Source organism: Canis aureus, chromosome 18, assembly GCF_053574225.1.
Source record: "Canis aureus isolate CA01 chromosome 18, VMU_Caureus_v.1.0, whole genome shotgun sequence".
NCBI lineage: Eukaryota > Metazoa > Chordata > Mammalia > Carnivora > Canidae > Canis > Canis aureus.
This window is the reverse complement of record NC_135628.1, coordinates 5,299,942-5,314,293: the sequence shown is the minus strand read 5'-3', so window position 1 is coordinate 5,314,293 and position 14,352 is coordinate 5,299,942. Positions and strand designations below refer to the sequence as shown.

The 14,352-nt window shown below is 39.9% G+C and overlaps 1 protein-coding gene and 1 long non-coding RNA gene across 6 annotated transcripts in view; one reads left to right on the top strand and one right to left on the bottom strand.

Annotated features, from left to right (window-relative positions):
• The window catches only part of MET (MET proto-oncogene, receptor tyrosine kinase), a 126,506-nt gene that overhangs the window by 49,943 nt on the left and 62,211 nt on the right, over positions 1 to 14,352 (top strand). For all 5 annotated transcript variants that reach the window (XR_013356388.1, XR_013356387.1, XM_077856031.1 and 2 more), the window contains 2 exons: positions 3,649 to 3,840; positions 13,695 to 13,829. Coding sequence is in view for 3 of the 5 variants with exons in the window: in XM_077856031.1 (XP_077712157.1) it covers positions 3,649 to 3,840; positions 13,695 to 13,829 (327 nt within the window). In the remaining 2 variants the exon portion in view is untranslated. The remainder of the gene's footprint in view (positions 1 to 3,648; positions 3,841 to 13,694; positions 13,830 to 14,352) is intronic.
• Positions 12,649 to 14,352, bottom strand: part of LOC144288524 (uncharacterized) — a 53,958-nt gene continuing 52,254 nt past the window's right edge. The window contains exon 3 of the long non-coding RNA XR_013356389.1: positions 12,649 to 13,006. This is a non-coding gene — a long non-coding RNA (uncharacterized LOC144288524). The remainder of the gene's footprint in view (positions 13,007 to 14,352) is intronic.

Sequence of the window (14,352 nt, the reverse complement as noted above, 5' to 3'; positions counted from 1 at the left end):
TGGAGACCCTGGATGGAGTCCCACGTCTGGCTCTCTGCAGGGAGCCTGCTTCTCCCTCTGCCTGTGTCTCTGCCTCTCTGTGTGTCATGAATAAATAAATAAAATCTTTAAAAAATATATGCATGAAAATACATAAATATTGATTGAGCCGGTGCAGAGTTCTACATTGCTGCCTTACATGTGAAGACACACACGGCTGAAGTTGGGTTGTGTTACTTTCTCTCCATTTGAAACAGATGGAGGAGTTCTTGTAGGTTCGCAGGCACTGGAAGATCCATCTCACCTCCAATCTCTTGCTGGCCCAGTTCAGCCAAGCAGACAAGGAAGCAAGCTGGGTAGGCAGATGGGCTTACCTCGGGGTACCTTACAGATGTAGTAGTCTTAAGGAAGCTGTTATTAAATGCCTACTGTGTGCTAAGCAAAATACAGCACAGGATGAAAAAAAGATGAACGAGAGAGACCATTTCTGGCCTCTTGTGGCTGCTTCTAGTTAACAATCTGTGACTCTATCCCACATGCAGCAAATTTTTTCGATGTTCCAGTGAATCCATTTTACTTCTGCAAGGTCACATTTTGGGCTTTAAGTTCCCAAGGTGCCATCTAGACATAGAAAAAAAGTAAAATAAGCAAGAAAAAGGAACAAAATGACAGTGCTGACCCTGAAGAGCGATCAGCTCTGAAATGGAATCCTTGAGATGGTCTTTGGTTTAAAGCTGGTCTTTGCCTCTTGAAACAGCTTCCTGTGGCTGTCTCTGCAAAATGGATGATTGATCACCGATGGAAACTTAATTACCAATTAATTGGTTACTATTGAATTGCTGGTACCTTTCAGTTATCTGCTACTCCTCAGAGCAATCCATAGCACTTCTGTGAAGACAAGCTTCTAATTAAATAGTGCAATAGCACTCATTAATATATCAAAATAAATGTCTAGAACCAGAACATTTCATTAATTACAAGAGTCAGTAGGTTTAGCATCTCTGAAACTGTTTGTTAATCTATTGCCACTTATAATGAAGAAATAAATATTTGTTGCTATAATAAAAGACCATTGTAGATTATTTTTTAACGATAAGAGTCGCAGATGAACTCTGTATTCCATGTGACAGAATTTTGACATTAAGGAGAAAGGCTGTTTTACATAAGGACAACTAAATTTTTTTTTTTGACAACTAAATTTTTTATTTCACTTTGTTCTTCGACACTAAATCCGTCCTAAATACACTATGGCAGCTTTCTGATTATTATAAATACAATAGGATGATAATAGAGAATTCCTAACCTTCAAATTATTTTCCTTAGCTTGAAACTACATACAAAACTATGTAAAAATAAACTGTTTCTCTTCCAAGTTGAAGATAGTTCCTTGTTATATCCTCCCGCCTCCTGTTATCTGCCCCAAATTTACCAATTTCCAGATGTCTTATAAGTACAGTCAGGAGCCAGACGCTCTATTATTTGTTTCTTATAAACTCGTAACTATATCAACTCCAGGAGAAAAAAAAAAAGCTTAGTAATATTAGTTTATATTTTCACAGTCATCTCCCATCTACCCATAACTGATTCACTTACTCGTTCATTCACTCAATTAATATTTATTAAAGATCTATGTGCGATATTTCACCTACTGTGTGATGTTTCACCCTGCAGTAAACAAGCAGGGTCTCTGGTGGCAAGAATCAATCATGTAATCCACAAGCAAATAGTAGTTGCAGCTCTCAGAGTTATGACACAGGTAAAATGTATTATGCAGCAATAATAGAAGCACTTGACCTAGATGTTAAGGTCAGACTAGGCCTCCTAAGGAAACGATGACACCCTAAGATCTGAAGGAGACATAGCAGTCAATAAGGTGAATGAAGGTGGAGGGATCACTCCAGGAACAGCATGTGCAAAGGCCCTATAATGGGAGGACACGTGGCATATTGGGAGAACTGAAAGAAGCCGCTCACTGGAGCACAGAGCACAAAGAGGGGCACAGTGAGGACGAATTTGCAAAGTTCAGGAGGATCCAGATGATGCAAGCTCCCCAGGCCAAGTTAAAAATTTTTGTCTTTCATCCTGAGAGCCATAGGAAAACATCGCATGTCGTAAACAGAGTGACATGATGAGATTTGTGTTTTAGGAAAAAAGAAAATCCGGCTGCACTGTAGAGAACGAATGAGATCAAATGTGGCAGATCTAATTTGGAAGCCAGTGTAGTAGTTCAGGAATGAGAAGAGGTGGCTTGGATGGGGGTCAGAATGTGGAGATGAGAGAACTGGGTGGGTCCCGGAGACGTTTAGGAAGTACAAATGATAGAAATTAGTGATGGTCTGTGCATGGAGAGGAATCAAGGATGGCACCTAGATCGATGGCTTGGGCTTCCAGAGGAATGGTAGAGCCACTCACTGCATCGTCCGCTCAGGCAGGAGGGAAGGCCGTGGCTTCTACTTTGGTCCCGTCGAACCTGAGGTCTTGGAGACGTCGGGTGGGGATTGCACAGTCACCTCGGAGGAGAGGGGAGGGGTTGGTACCAACGTATGTGTCCCCTAAATGGCAGCAGACCCCACAGGAGAGGCAGCTTGTCTGGGGGAGCGTGAAGAGGGCGGAGAGGAGCCGCCCTGGGATGGAGCCCTGAGAAGCCCCGACACCCGTGGCCAGGCGTGGGTGGTCCCACACAAGGGCTAAAGGTGGCAATTTGAGAAGTGGAAGGAAAACCAGGACACGGAGGTGTCAAGGTGGAGGGAGGGCCCACAGTGCTTAACTGACATAGATTACTGAACAATATTTTTAAAACTCTGAAGCTGAACCTAAAGGAGAAATACCTGATTGAGTGGTAATCAATCAGGTATTTTTTGTAAATTGGTACCTGCGGCATTTGATGCACAGCTTTGACAGTCTTTTTTGAGCCTTTCCCCTTAATGGTGACAAATACTGGGGTGGTATTCTTCTTAGGCACTGGGTTCTATGGTAGGAGAAATCTCTAAATTAGCCCATTTAGCCTTGACCACAGCTCTGCAAGGTAGGCACGTTGCTATACTCTCTCTACTTTACTTGTGAAACGGATAACCTAAATTTTACCAACACACAGAGGTTATAGGGACTATGTAAGGTAAATACCCGCGAGAGACTGGGCTCTGACGCAGGAACCTGAGTGGGGTGCGTGCCGTGCTGCCCACCTGTGGCTTGTCTCTCAGCCACCACCCCCTACCGCCTCACTGCCCGCAAATGCACAAGGGAGCACATTGTAAAATATAACGTATTACGCGTGACCCTAACACTTACTATTCCAGTTGACATCCATCTTTCTGGACTTGACTGCTGGAAGCATTACCTTTCTGCCCAGGGCTGAGACATGTATGGTTTTGTTTCTCTTTTACTAGCACCACCGAGTCCCACTGCTATGTATGCACCCATCCAACCCCAGGGCGTGCTGCGATAGCGAGGCCTACTGCAGCTAAAAATCTAGACACACGAGTAGCACCTCTCGGTCCTGAAGCCGTGTAGGTCCCTAGAGAAATTTCTGCCTTTCTGGGGCTCCTAGTTTATTTGCATGGTTGTACTTGCCATTTTCCTCTGAGCTCTGAAAAGACACACTGAAAAGTTTCTTAGCGAGCTTGCTCGCATCTGGACTCACATGAATTCTGTGACCATATTTTATTCCAGACACTTTTGAGAAATTCATCGGGCTGTGAAGCGCGCAATGATGAATATCGAACGGAGTTCACTACAGCTTTGCAGCGCGTTGACTTATTCATGGGCCAGTTCAACCAAGTCCTCTTAACGTCTATATCCACCTTCATCAAAGGAGACCTCACCATTGCTAATCTTGGGACGTCCGAGGGTCGCTTCATGCAGGTAAATGCTTTCTATGAGTGGCTGTGTCTATGTCACCTGGTGGCATGCAGTTAGTCTGTTTTTGCCTCGACAGTAAGGTATTTGCAAATATTGTAAAGTGAGAATCGCAGCAAAAAAGACCCAGACTGGAAAGCAAAACAATGAAGCCCAGGCCACTCATTAATGAAGGGCATGGCTGATTTTTGTTAAGTTCTTGAAGCTTTCGGTTTCAATGTGGTTGCTTTAATTTCCTTGCCCAGAATGGTTTGGGATTTTGTTTGTTGTTGTTGTTGTTGTTTTTTCCATTCATGATTTCTATCACATGATTGGAATAAAATGAAACAATTAAAGCACTTCCAGGCGATGTTTTCCTATTTCAAGGGAAGCTTCGGATGAAAGGAGAGCTATTGTGTGAACCGTGTGTCTCCATGAGAAGAAACATTCACATCATTGAGAAGTATTGGCAGGAGTTAGGAAAGGACGTTATCATCAAGATCCCATTGTAACTCCAGCTCTCCTGATTCTGCAAAAATGGGGTCAGACACAAAGAAGTCCAAATACTGGATGGAGGAGGGGGGGGATATCTAGATTTTATTAAGAAATGCTTTTAATGGATAGCAACATATTTGCATACAATAAAAATTCACATTTCAGACTTGCAGTTAGCGTGTTTCCTAGATACAAGAATCACAGCACTTTGCAGAAATTAAAATGCTCTTATGTTGAATCCGTTTGTTTGCTTTTGGGTAGTGCTTTCAACGCGAGGTCATCGTTAGGTTCTTTTTTTTTTTTTTTTTTTTTTTAATTTTTTTTTTTTTAATTTTTTTTATTTATTTATGATAGTCACAGAGAGAGAGAGAGAGAGAGGCAGAGACATAGGCAGAGGGAGAAGCAGGCTCCATGCACCGGGAGCCTGATGTGGGATTCGATCCTGGTCTCCAGGATCGCGCCCTGGGCCAAAGGCAGGCGCCAAACCGCTGCGCCACCCAGGGATCCCCATCGTTAGGTTCTTGATTAATGCACAATGACCGCGGCATCTACAGAAATGTTCACTTTCTACAAATACTAGAAATTTCTCCTAAAGAGAGATGTTTATTTCATAATTGTCTGATCTAATTAATATCCCAGTCAGCCAATGGCCCCTAGTAAACCAATTGAGGACAATGATGTTTTCCTATGACTTGCCCTTTTGTACATCCTCTATCTATATTCTTTTATAAGATATGATTTTTAAAATTACCACTGTCTTTATAGTAGTATGGATATTGGTCATCGCTGTATTTTTTTTTATTTTTTTATTTTTTTCATCGCTGTATTTTAAATCATGTTCTCCTTGTACTAGCTGGGCATGGTGAAATTTTTTCAAAGTCATAAAACAGGTAAATAAAACCTTCCTAGCTCAAAACTAATCACATAGATCCTTCTATCTAAATGTTCCCACATTTGGACTCCCCTCCTCCCATTGCTTCAAATTACTGTACTTTCCCCCCCTCCCCCCTCTCTCCCAGCCCAGTGTTCTTATTTACCCACCTCAAACCATTCAGTTCTGTCTTAACTTCTTAAAATCTGAAGACTGGATGCCCAGTCCCCTCCTACATACACTTGCACTCTAAAGTATTTGAAATATGGCCGTATCTATTATCCTTGTAAAATATGTGGTGGTGTTTTAAATGTGTTTTTAATTAACATTGATATTATTCTATAGAATTCCAAAAAATCTGAACGAGCATGAGAGAATCTGGCATCTGTTGAGTTCCTAATGCGTTCACCATGTTGACTTTTTATCTTTATTTTTGCTTTTCTTTTTTTCTAGATTGTTTGTTTATTACCTCATCCGTCCAGTTTCATATTAATAAGCTTTCTATAGTCACTTTAGGTCTTACTTTTTTTTTTTTTGTTACATCAAAAGGTTCCTGGCCAATTTCCAGATTCTAAAGTTGTAATAAAATCCCATTTTTAGATAGATTGCTCCGCTAGCTGAGTAAATTCTGCTCTGTGACAGAACCAACCACCTAAGTGGCATGTCATGCATCAGTCTCGTCATAACAGAAATGCTGTGACGAGTACTTTATTCTTGTCTCCCAGAATTTTCATAAAAAAAGCTGTTTTATGCCCATTATGTGTGTGTCCAAAACATTAAAGATGAAAATAAGTAAGTAGATATTTATTTTATGCAAAGTTCTGATATCACTGATTTTTTTTTAACCACTTGGTTTCTAATTCATCAGATAAATATTGGGAACTTACTAACTTTGCTCTACTAGGCAAGTAAGTAAAGCAAAGGAAGCAGTGACACAAAACCTGTCTTTAAGGCACTAAAATTTTAGTATGGGCGATAAAAAACATGTACCTGATATCAAGGCTGCAGAAGACAAAAGACACATAAAGGGCTATTGAGACCCGCATAGGACCCATTTCTCTGACATTTGTCCAAGAGAATTCCATTCCCTTAAATTTTATGTAAATAAACCCAAAGCCCTTAAAGGCTCAAAAAATCAACATCCCTGAAATCCAGTTTGTTTACAGCAAATAATGTTGGGGGAGGAGTCAGTCAGGCGTGCAGCAGAGACCTCGGGACCTTCTAGCTTCAGTTGGCTGAGCCGTACTCCCAAGCTCTACAAATGTTTTGATGCATTAAAGTGCTAAATCTGTGGCCAGACCTAAGTTCCTACAACTCATGTTTTAAGAATACTGTGAAGTTTCTGTTATAAAATAGAATGGACATAATTTTTTTCCAAAGACAGCTGCCATACATGAAAAGGAACAGAAAAATGGTTTTTACTTCCTTCCTACCCTGAAGCCTAAAGTCAAAGTTGCTTTGCAAATGTTTTCTCTCAAGAGTTTGCAGCTGTTTCTGCCTTTCCTATTGTGCTTCTGTTCAGCTCTGGCTGGGAATACAAGCTTCAGCCCCAGCTGTCGGGTGTAAAGTGAATCAGGTATTTCACAGTGGTTATTTGGTTAGAAAGAATTATATTGTTTAGCTAACAATATTATATGTATGGCCGAGAAGACATGTTTGACATGTTTCTAACATTTAAACATGTGTAACTTATCTCATACAGGTGCAAGTCTGTCTGAATAGACTGATGTGTACATGTATTAGAGTCTATCTGTAGCACCGACTCAACGAAGATACAGATTTCAAAACCAGTTTTTATTTGTCTGATCACCCTCTTGGGATGCTTTGAAGTAAAAGAATACGATAAGTCCTATTCAGGGTAGTGTAAGGAAACAGTGAGAACAAGGCTTTTTATAAATCTTCAAGGGGGAGGGGATGTTGAAAAGAACAAGGCCCAGGAACATTAGTGCAGCGTGCCGGGCTACGTGGGAGAGGGAAGACGGTTACTCATGAAGATCACAGGACTAATCACAGGGATTGCCCACGTCTCCCCTTCTGAGCTCCTCGTCTAATCAACTTGCAAAAAGAATGCTTGCTTAATATAAGTTTTTTTTATTATTTTTTTTACAGCTCTCTTATAAAGCCTTTAATCTCTAGATGCGAGGTTTTGCTATTAAAATATTTGTGCATGTCTGTCGGGCCAGGGAGAGTGAGTGTGTCGGGTGGGTTGGGGGTGGGGACTTGTTTCAGGTTCAGCTCCACAAACATTCGTTGGGCAGCTATGTTGTCTGCATACAGTGGCCACTGCCTGGGCGCTGTCACAGCTGTCACTTGGTTCTTTGGCATCATCCTTGCTCTTCTCTCATCCCCCTTTCCCATCTTCCTATTTCCTTGGTGCTGTAACCACTCATCACCCCTGTTCTCTTGTGCCTCTTAACTGGACTAGTTGGATCATAAGCAAGAAAGTCAAAGACCTAGGAATCACCCAAAAAGACATCCTTTGCTTGTGATCATTACTTATGACCATTACTTAAAGGATTAGGTTAGTAATCAGTGAACCTAAGGATAATTACTCAGTCCCAGTAAGAGGAATCAATTCATCTATTGACCTCCTGTCTTCAAATTCTTTCAGTTCCTGTGCCACCATCATGGTATGTCAGTGCTTTGTGTTGGAAGCCTGTGGCATACATTACCTTTGGGATTACTGCTCTTTTAGAGAATGTAGACACAGATCATCAATTCATCAATGCTGTGAGCATCCGGCAGACACCCAGGCAAATGAAGCTTGAACTTAAACAACATTTCTCTTTAGGGATTGCTAATTTACTGGTGTCTTTTATGAAATGCTCAGATAAAAATACCATCTGCCTTTCCTTTTTTTTTTTTTTTTTTTTTGGTTTTTAAATATACATCCTTGATTTAGTTGCATCCCTAAAGAATGGTGGATTTGGTATATTTCTTTAGAAGAAAATCTGGAGCACCTGGGTGGCTCAGTTGGTTAAGCATCAGATTCTTGATTTGGGTTCAGGTCTTGATCTCAGGGTCTTGTAACAGAGCCCCATGTTAGGGTCTGTGCTCAGTGGGGAGTCTGCTTGAGATTCTTTCCCTCTCCCTCTGCCCTTTCTCCTGCTCATGCACATGCATGCACTCTCATGCTCTCGCTCTCTAAAATAAATAAATCTTTTTTAAAAAAATGTTTAAATAGAAGAAAATATATTCATGAATTCTGAGATTTCTTTTGTTTGAAAAAGAGACCATTATAAATAATAATTTCAGAGTGCTGTCTATAAGTAAAAATCAACCCCAGTGCATGTCTCTTAAAATGAATTCATGCATGCTTTTGAAATACAAATATCGTGGGATCCCTGGGTGGCTCAGCGGTTTGGCGCCTGCCTTTGGCCCAGGGTGTGATCCTGGAGTCCTGGAGTTCTGCATCGGGCTCCCTGCATGGAGCCTGCTTCTCCCTCTTCCTGTGTCTCTGCCTCTCTCTCTCTCTCTCTCTCTCTCTCTCTGTATGTCTATCATAAATAAATAAATAAATAAATAAATAAATAAATAAATAAATAAATAAATAAATCTTTTTAAAAAATGAAATACATATATCTTATATACTCTTATATACATAGAAAATGGAAACATAAATATTTGAAATCATGGGAAAATGCTAAGCTTCTTCTGTTTTGGTTTTTGGTAATAGAGAATAACTGGGATTTCTTGTTTGGGTCCTTTTTTGAACAAGTAGAGAAACATTTTAACACATGAAGTATATTATCAATAGGTATAGTATACCTATATATAGTATATATATATATATATACTATATACTATATATATATATACTATATAATATAGTATAATATCAATTGATTATCAATTATCAATCAATTTTGATTGATATCAAAAATATCAATTTTTTTAACTCTTCTCACTTCTAAAATTCAAAAACAGACACAGTCTGTATAAATTGGCAGATCCTACAGATACTGTATTTGAAGTATTGATTTGAAAGTATTGATTATTTAAATCTTTAAAAAATTTTACTAGTTTATTTGGTTTTTAGATGTTTGCTTTTTTTTTTTTTACAAAGGTCTCGATCTGGTTTTGACACATTTCAACTCACAATCATTTCTAAAAGTCAGAACACACACACACACATCAGTATTGCAGCATTTTTAGTATATGTGCTGCTAAAGCAAGAACAGTATTGCAGCAGTAAGAAAATTGTTTTGCTTTTTGTGTATACCTGGCCTTTGTAGTATCAAGTTGGTATAGAAGCACTCATGCCCATTTACCAAAAAGAACAAAGGATAAAACAAGAAAAGCTACATTTAATTCAACTTTTGCCACCTGGTACTTTGTCTTACCACTTTCCTTTTTTGAGCTGTCAATACCAATCAGCAATTTGTATCTCTTCTCATGTTTTTTTGTTTTTTCATTTCAGAAAACTAGATCTTTACTTGCTTGAAATAAATAGCTCCATTCTTCATATCTGATTTCTTCCTACACAAACACCAATTTCTCTCACATACTGAGGAAGACAGTAAACCTAAAGCAGGTGTCTGAACCAGTTCAGGCTACTATAACAAATTCCCATAGACTTAAACAGCAGACATTTATTTCTCACATAGGTCAGGAGGCTAGGAAGTTCAAGATCAACATACCAGCGATCTGGTTTCTGGTGAGAACTTGATTCCCGATTCATAGATGGCTATTCTTGCTGTGTCCTCACATTGTGGGAAGAGGGAAAGAGAGTTCTCTAGGATCCCTTTTATAAGGGCACTAATTTTGTTCCTGAGGACTCTACCCTTATGACCCAATTGCCTCCCAAAGGCCTTACCTTCTAAAACCATCACGTTAGGGGTTAAGATTTCAACATATGAATTTTAGGGGGACACAAACATTCAGACTATTATAGTAGGCAAGAAAGCAAGAGGCAGTAGAATCAATATCTTGAAAATGCAGATCGAACTTGCAGGTTATGTAAATATCTGAAACATTTAAAAACCTATTCCTTCATCAAGCCTCAAGTGAGCTTCTTATTTCAGTCTATTCATATATTTAGGCAATCGATATACCTTTACAACCTAGTATGTGCCCCATACCCTGTTTGGGGACAAGGAAAGCAGACCCACTTCCTGATCCATAAGGTCCTGGGACCCTGAGATCATGACCCAAGCCGAAGGCTTAAATGACTCAGCCACCCAGGCGCCCCTGTCCTTTATATATTAGAAAATGTATCACACAAAATTACTTTGTTCAGGTTTATGGATTTTGGAGCCTAGCCACAAAGGTTTTATTTTATTTGTACATATATTTCTTTCTCGTGTCCTCTCCCAGATAATTTGAGATCATAGCCACAACAATCAAGTGCATTTGGATTCCTCCCTACTCTCTCAAACCCAATATATCAGTCTTGTATTTTTAGGAGCATTAAAGATAAAAGTTTTTTGGATTTTTTTTTTGAGACCTAAACATTAAAGATTAGTTGTCAACACAGTCGAAGATAATTGCCACTCTTCTATTTCATACTAATTATCCTAAGATTGCCAAGTGATTTATCATAAAAATTAAATTTAAGTGCTAGATTCAGTTCTGTCCTTAGAAGTATCTCCATGACAACCAAAAAGTATGTCTGATTTCTTAAAAACATTCCTACAGGGGTATTTTGAGGGTTAAAGTGATTACTCCATTATTTGGAATTCTAGCAATAAGATAAAGTAAGGGATTAATGATAGAAAAGCACTCTTGGCATTTTATAGCAGTAGGTATCCTGCAGAGAACGGGCTAATGATCAACAAAAAGGTATTTGCGGCCTCTCCTTAAAACTCCAGGTATCTCACTTTTCCCTGTCTTCTCTGGTTCATCCCATTTTCTCCAGAAAGCCACACTCATCCTAGCTCATGATCAAAAGTAGAACTCGCTGGCTCTACCGGTAACATTTCCTCTGTGCCACCAAAAACTATTTAGATGTGGAGTCTTTCTCCTTAGGCACACCTATCTTGTGCAGCCAAGATTACTGAAACAAGGAGTATTTGGCAAGGCAAATATATTGTGAAATTTGTTTTAATGCTTTGACTCATGAGTGGCTCTTGAGAGCTCAGAGTTGAAGCTTTTTATTAGTATTTACTCTGGTGCTCCAAGAGTATAGCAGTTGAGTGTTTAAGAAGAGGTCAAGCAAATCGGATTCTGGCATTAGATAAAGCTCCTTGGAAACCTGACTCTTGTACTTTCTAGCTAAAATTCTCTGTTGTATTTTCTTTATGGCAAATAATAGTATCTACCTTGTAGGATTTCTTGCAAGTAAACAAAATATTCACTTAAAGCTCTCAGCACATTGACTGGCTCAGTCTCATATACATATGGTGCTCTCCAGACAAAAAGTCTGGACGGGGAATAAATCAATGGACCCAAGTTCCAGAGATGCGAAGAGCTTCTTTATGAAAAGAGAGACAAAGGTTAATCCTTTCTGGGGAATGAACATTTGAATGAGCTTCAGATATTTGATAAAGTCAAAGATGATGACCTAGTAATTAGGAAGGGATTGCTTGTTTTAAATATGAGATGATATTAAGGAAAGCAAAAAGGATAAAAAGGGGTGCTAAGAGTTGATTGTTATGTAGCAGTTCTGAATAGAACGGAAGATACAAAAGGGAGGCAAAATGCAAATATTCGTAGGAAGGTTCAAAGGGATGAATAATCTTCAGTGAGGTGGAAAGCCTAGAATGAGGCAGAGAACAGAGTCCAGTTATTAAGGGAGGCTGGAGTTTGGTTTTGTGTTTGACTTGTGTGTGAGAGAAGGAGATTTTTTTTTTCATCTTCGTAGTTGAAAGTGGTTGGTAGCAATCAGGGAAATATGAAAAAAAAAATGAGGATGGTCAGATAGAAAAAACAAGTGGTGAGCATCAGAAGTGAGTCAAAAATTGGGTAACCGAAATCTCGATAATTTGGGATAGAGACATTAAAAGTCTGCTATCCTGATGTTCTGTTTGTACCCTGTACCCAAGGGGGAGATAGACCAATGATTAAACTTCTTTTTACTTTGGCTACGAAAGTCACAGATAACTATTTGGACCCTACATTTAGGAATAACAACCGTTTCCATCCTTTCTCATCCTGACCAAATGACCTTTGATCCATCATTTTAACTTCTGTGCAAATATAGCCACCCGGCTTAATGGAGATGTTTTGAAAGTGCTGAGTGTTTGGGATAGAACAAGTGTTAGAACAAAATGTCATGATGTTTAGCTTTTGTAGCTATATGTGAGTTTGGTTAGCTTCTCTATCAACAACCTACTCTCTGGGAGTAAATTAAATACTTTGGGAATCTTCCCAAATGGTTTCAGGCTACTTGACTGTTTGTGCTGAAGAAAAAATTTACAGCTAGTTCCCTGGAACATTCATATGTTGTGTGTGTTTGTTAAGAGTACTAAGCATTTAATTACACCTGTAATTTTCATTCCCATTTTACAGATGAGAAAGCTGAGATCGAATGGTTATTTTATTAATCATAATCTCATAGATGCCCACGTTTGTCCCATGATTTCATACCCCCGGTAAATAAATACAGTTTCAATGAAACATAAAAGGGTATTTGGGATGTCAGACAATTTCACAAAGGCAGTTTCAAGCTCAGGGCTGCACTCAGCCTCCTGCACCTCATGGAGTTGCAGACCGATTGCCTGCTTAAGAGTAAAAGTCCTCCGAGCACTCCAGAACTCTCCTCAAGTCTTGGTAGTGTTCATCTCTGATAGTCACTCTGATTTTATCCCTGGACTTCATTATTACTGGGTTCCAGCAGCCGGGAAGATGGAAGTTATATGGCTGAGAAGCATCCTAAGTTAGAAGTACCTGAAAGCAAGAATGACACAAGTCGTCAAACCTCATTTCCAAGGCATTTTTAAAACCATCAGACCTTTATTATAAAACCAGGTCCAGAAGCGGAACTTTATAATTCAAGAAATAACATCCGATTGGACCATGGCCTATGAAACCACAGCACGTTATTTTATAATACCTGAAGGCCTATTTTGACCTCAGAAGATCTATAAATATGGCTTAAGAGTAGCAAAGCTGGAACTAGGTCCAGGTCCTGCAGACTCCCCATCCACTATCCATTCCACTACGTCAAGGAAAGCTGCCCAGTTGGGGCAGGGAGGGAGAATAAATTTTAAAAATAATCTGAAATCCTTGTGCGTAAGTGAGGTCTTCTATTCTGGGGAGAGTTTTGGCTCCTCCAGTTCCCAATACAATCGTGAAGATCCGTCTGCGTGGGCTGGTTGATGACCAAAAGATCTCTTTCCCTAAAAACCATTAAAAAAAATCTTATGCAAAAGTCTGCCGTGGGGGTTCAGATGAGCTGTCTTCAAGGCAGGAGATTAGGAGATGTCGTATTGATTTACAATGAGATAAACCATTGGGCCTTTGGTTCAAATACCCCCGAGCTCCCCTAATCTGTTATTAGCATTATCGTCCCCGTTTTCCACTTGTATCTAAACTGAGCTTGTTGGACCAAGGTCTTTCGTGTCTCGTTTCTCAGGTCGTGGTTTCTCGATCAGGATTGTCGACCCCTCACGTGAACTTCCGCCTGGACTCCCACCCCGTGTCTCCAGAAGCAATTGTGGAGCACCCACTAAACCAAAACGGCTACACACTCGTTGTCACTGGGAAGAAGGTAAGCCCTGTCCCCACACGGAGGTTCCAGGGCTGCAGGTTTTCCTGAGTCGGTATTTGCAGTTCCGTCTAACTGCTTTCTGTCTTGGTCTTGGAATCACCTCTCCCCTCTCAGGTTGTTTCTGGAATATTCCAGAGATCTTCTGAACCCAAGATAAATTTTTATTCAGGAAGCTTGGACCAAAGGGAGGTCCTCTCCATAATGCGTCCTTTTTTGTCCTGTATTTCTCAGTGAGAAAAACAAGCGCGCGGAATGAGAATTATGGTCCCAAGGGCAGAGCTCTAGCGCAGGCAGCTAAGTCCTGAAATGTAATCAGAATCTGACACCAGCCCATAATCCCTCTTCTCTTCGAGAAGGAGGTGCATCCTGATGCCGAATGATATGTAAACTTACTTAGAATTTCCCAGGGGTTCAGTGTGTTTTCCAGCAGCTTAAATTATATTCTCTTGTTATTTTAAAAGCGTCTCAGACAGAGCAGAATGTCCCTCCTAAATAAAACCTCTCACATTGCATGACAGTCCTT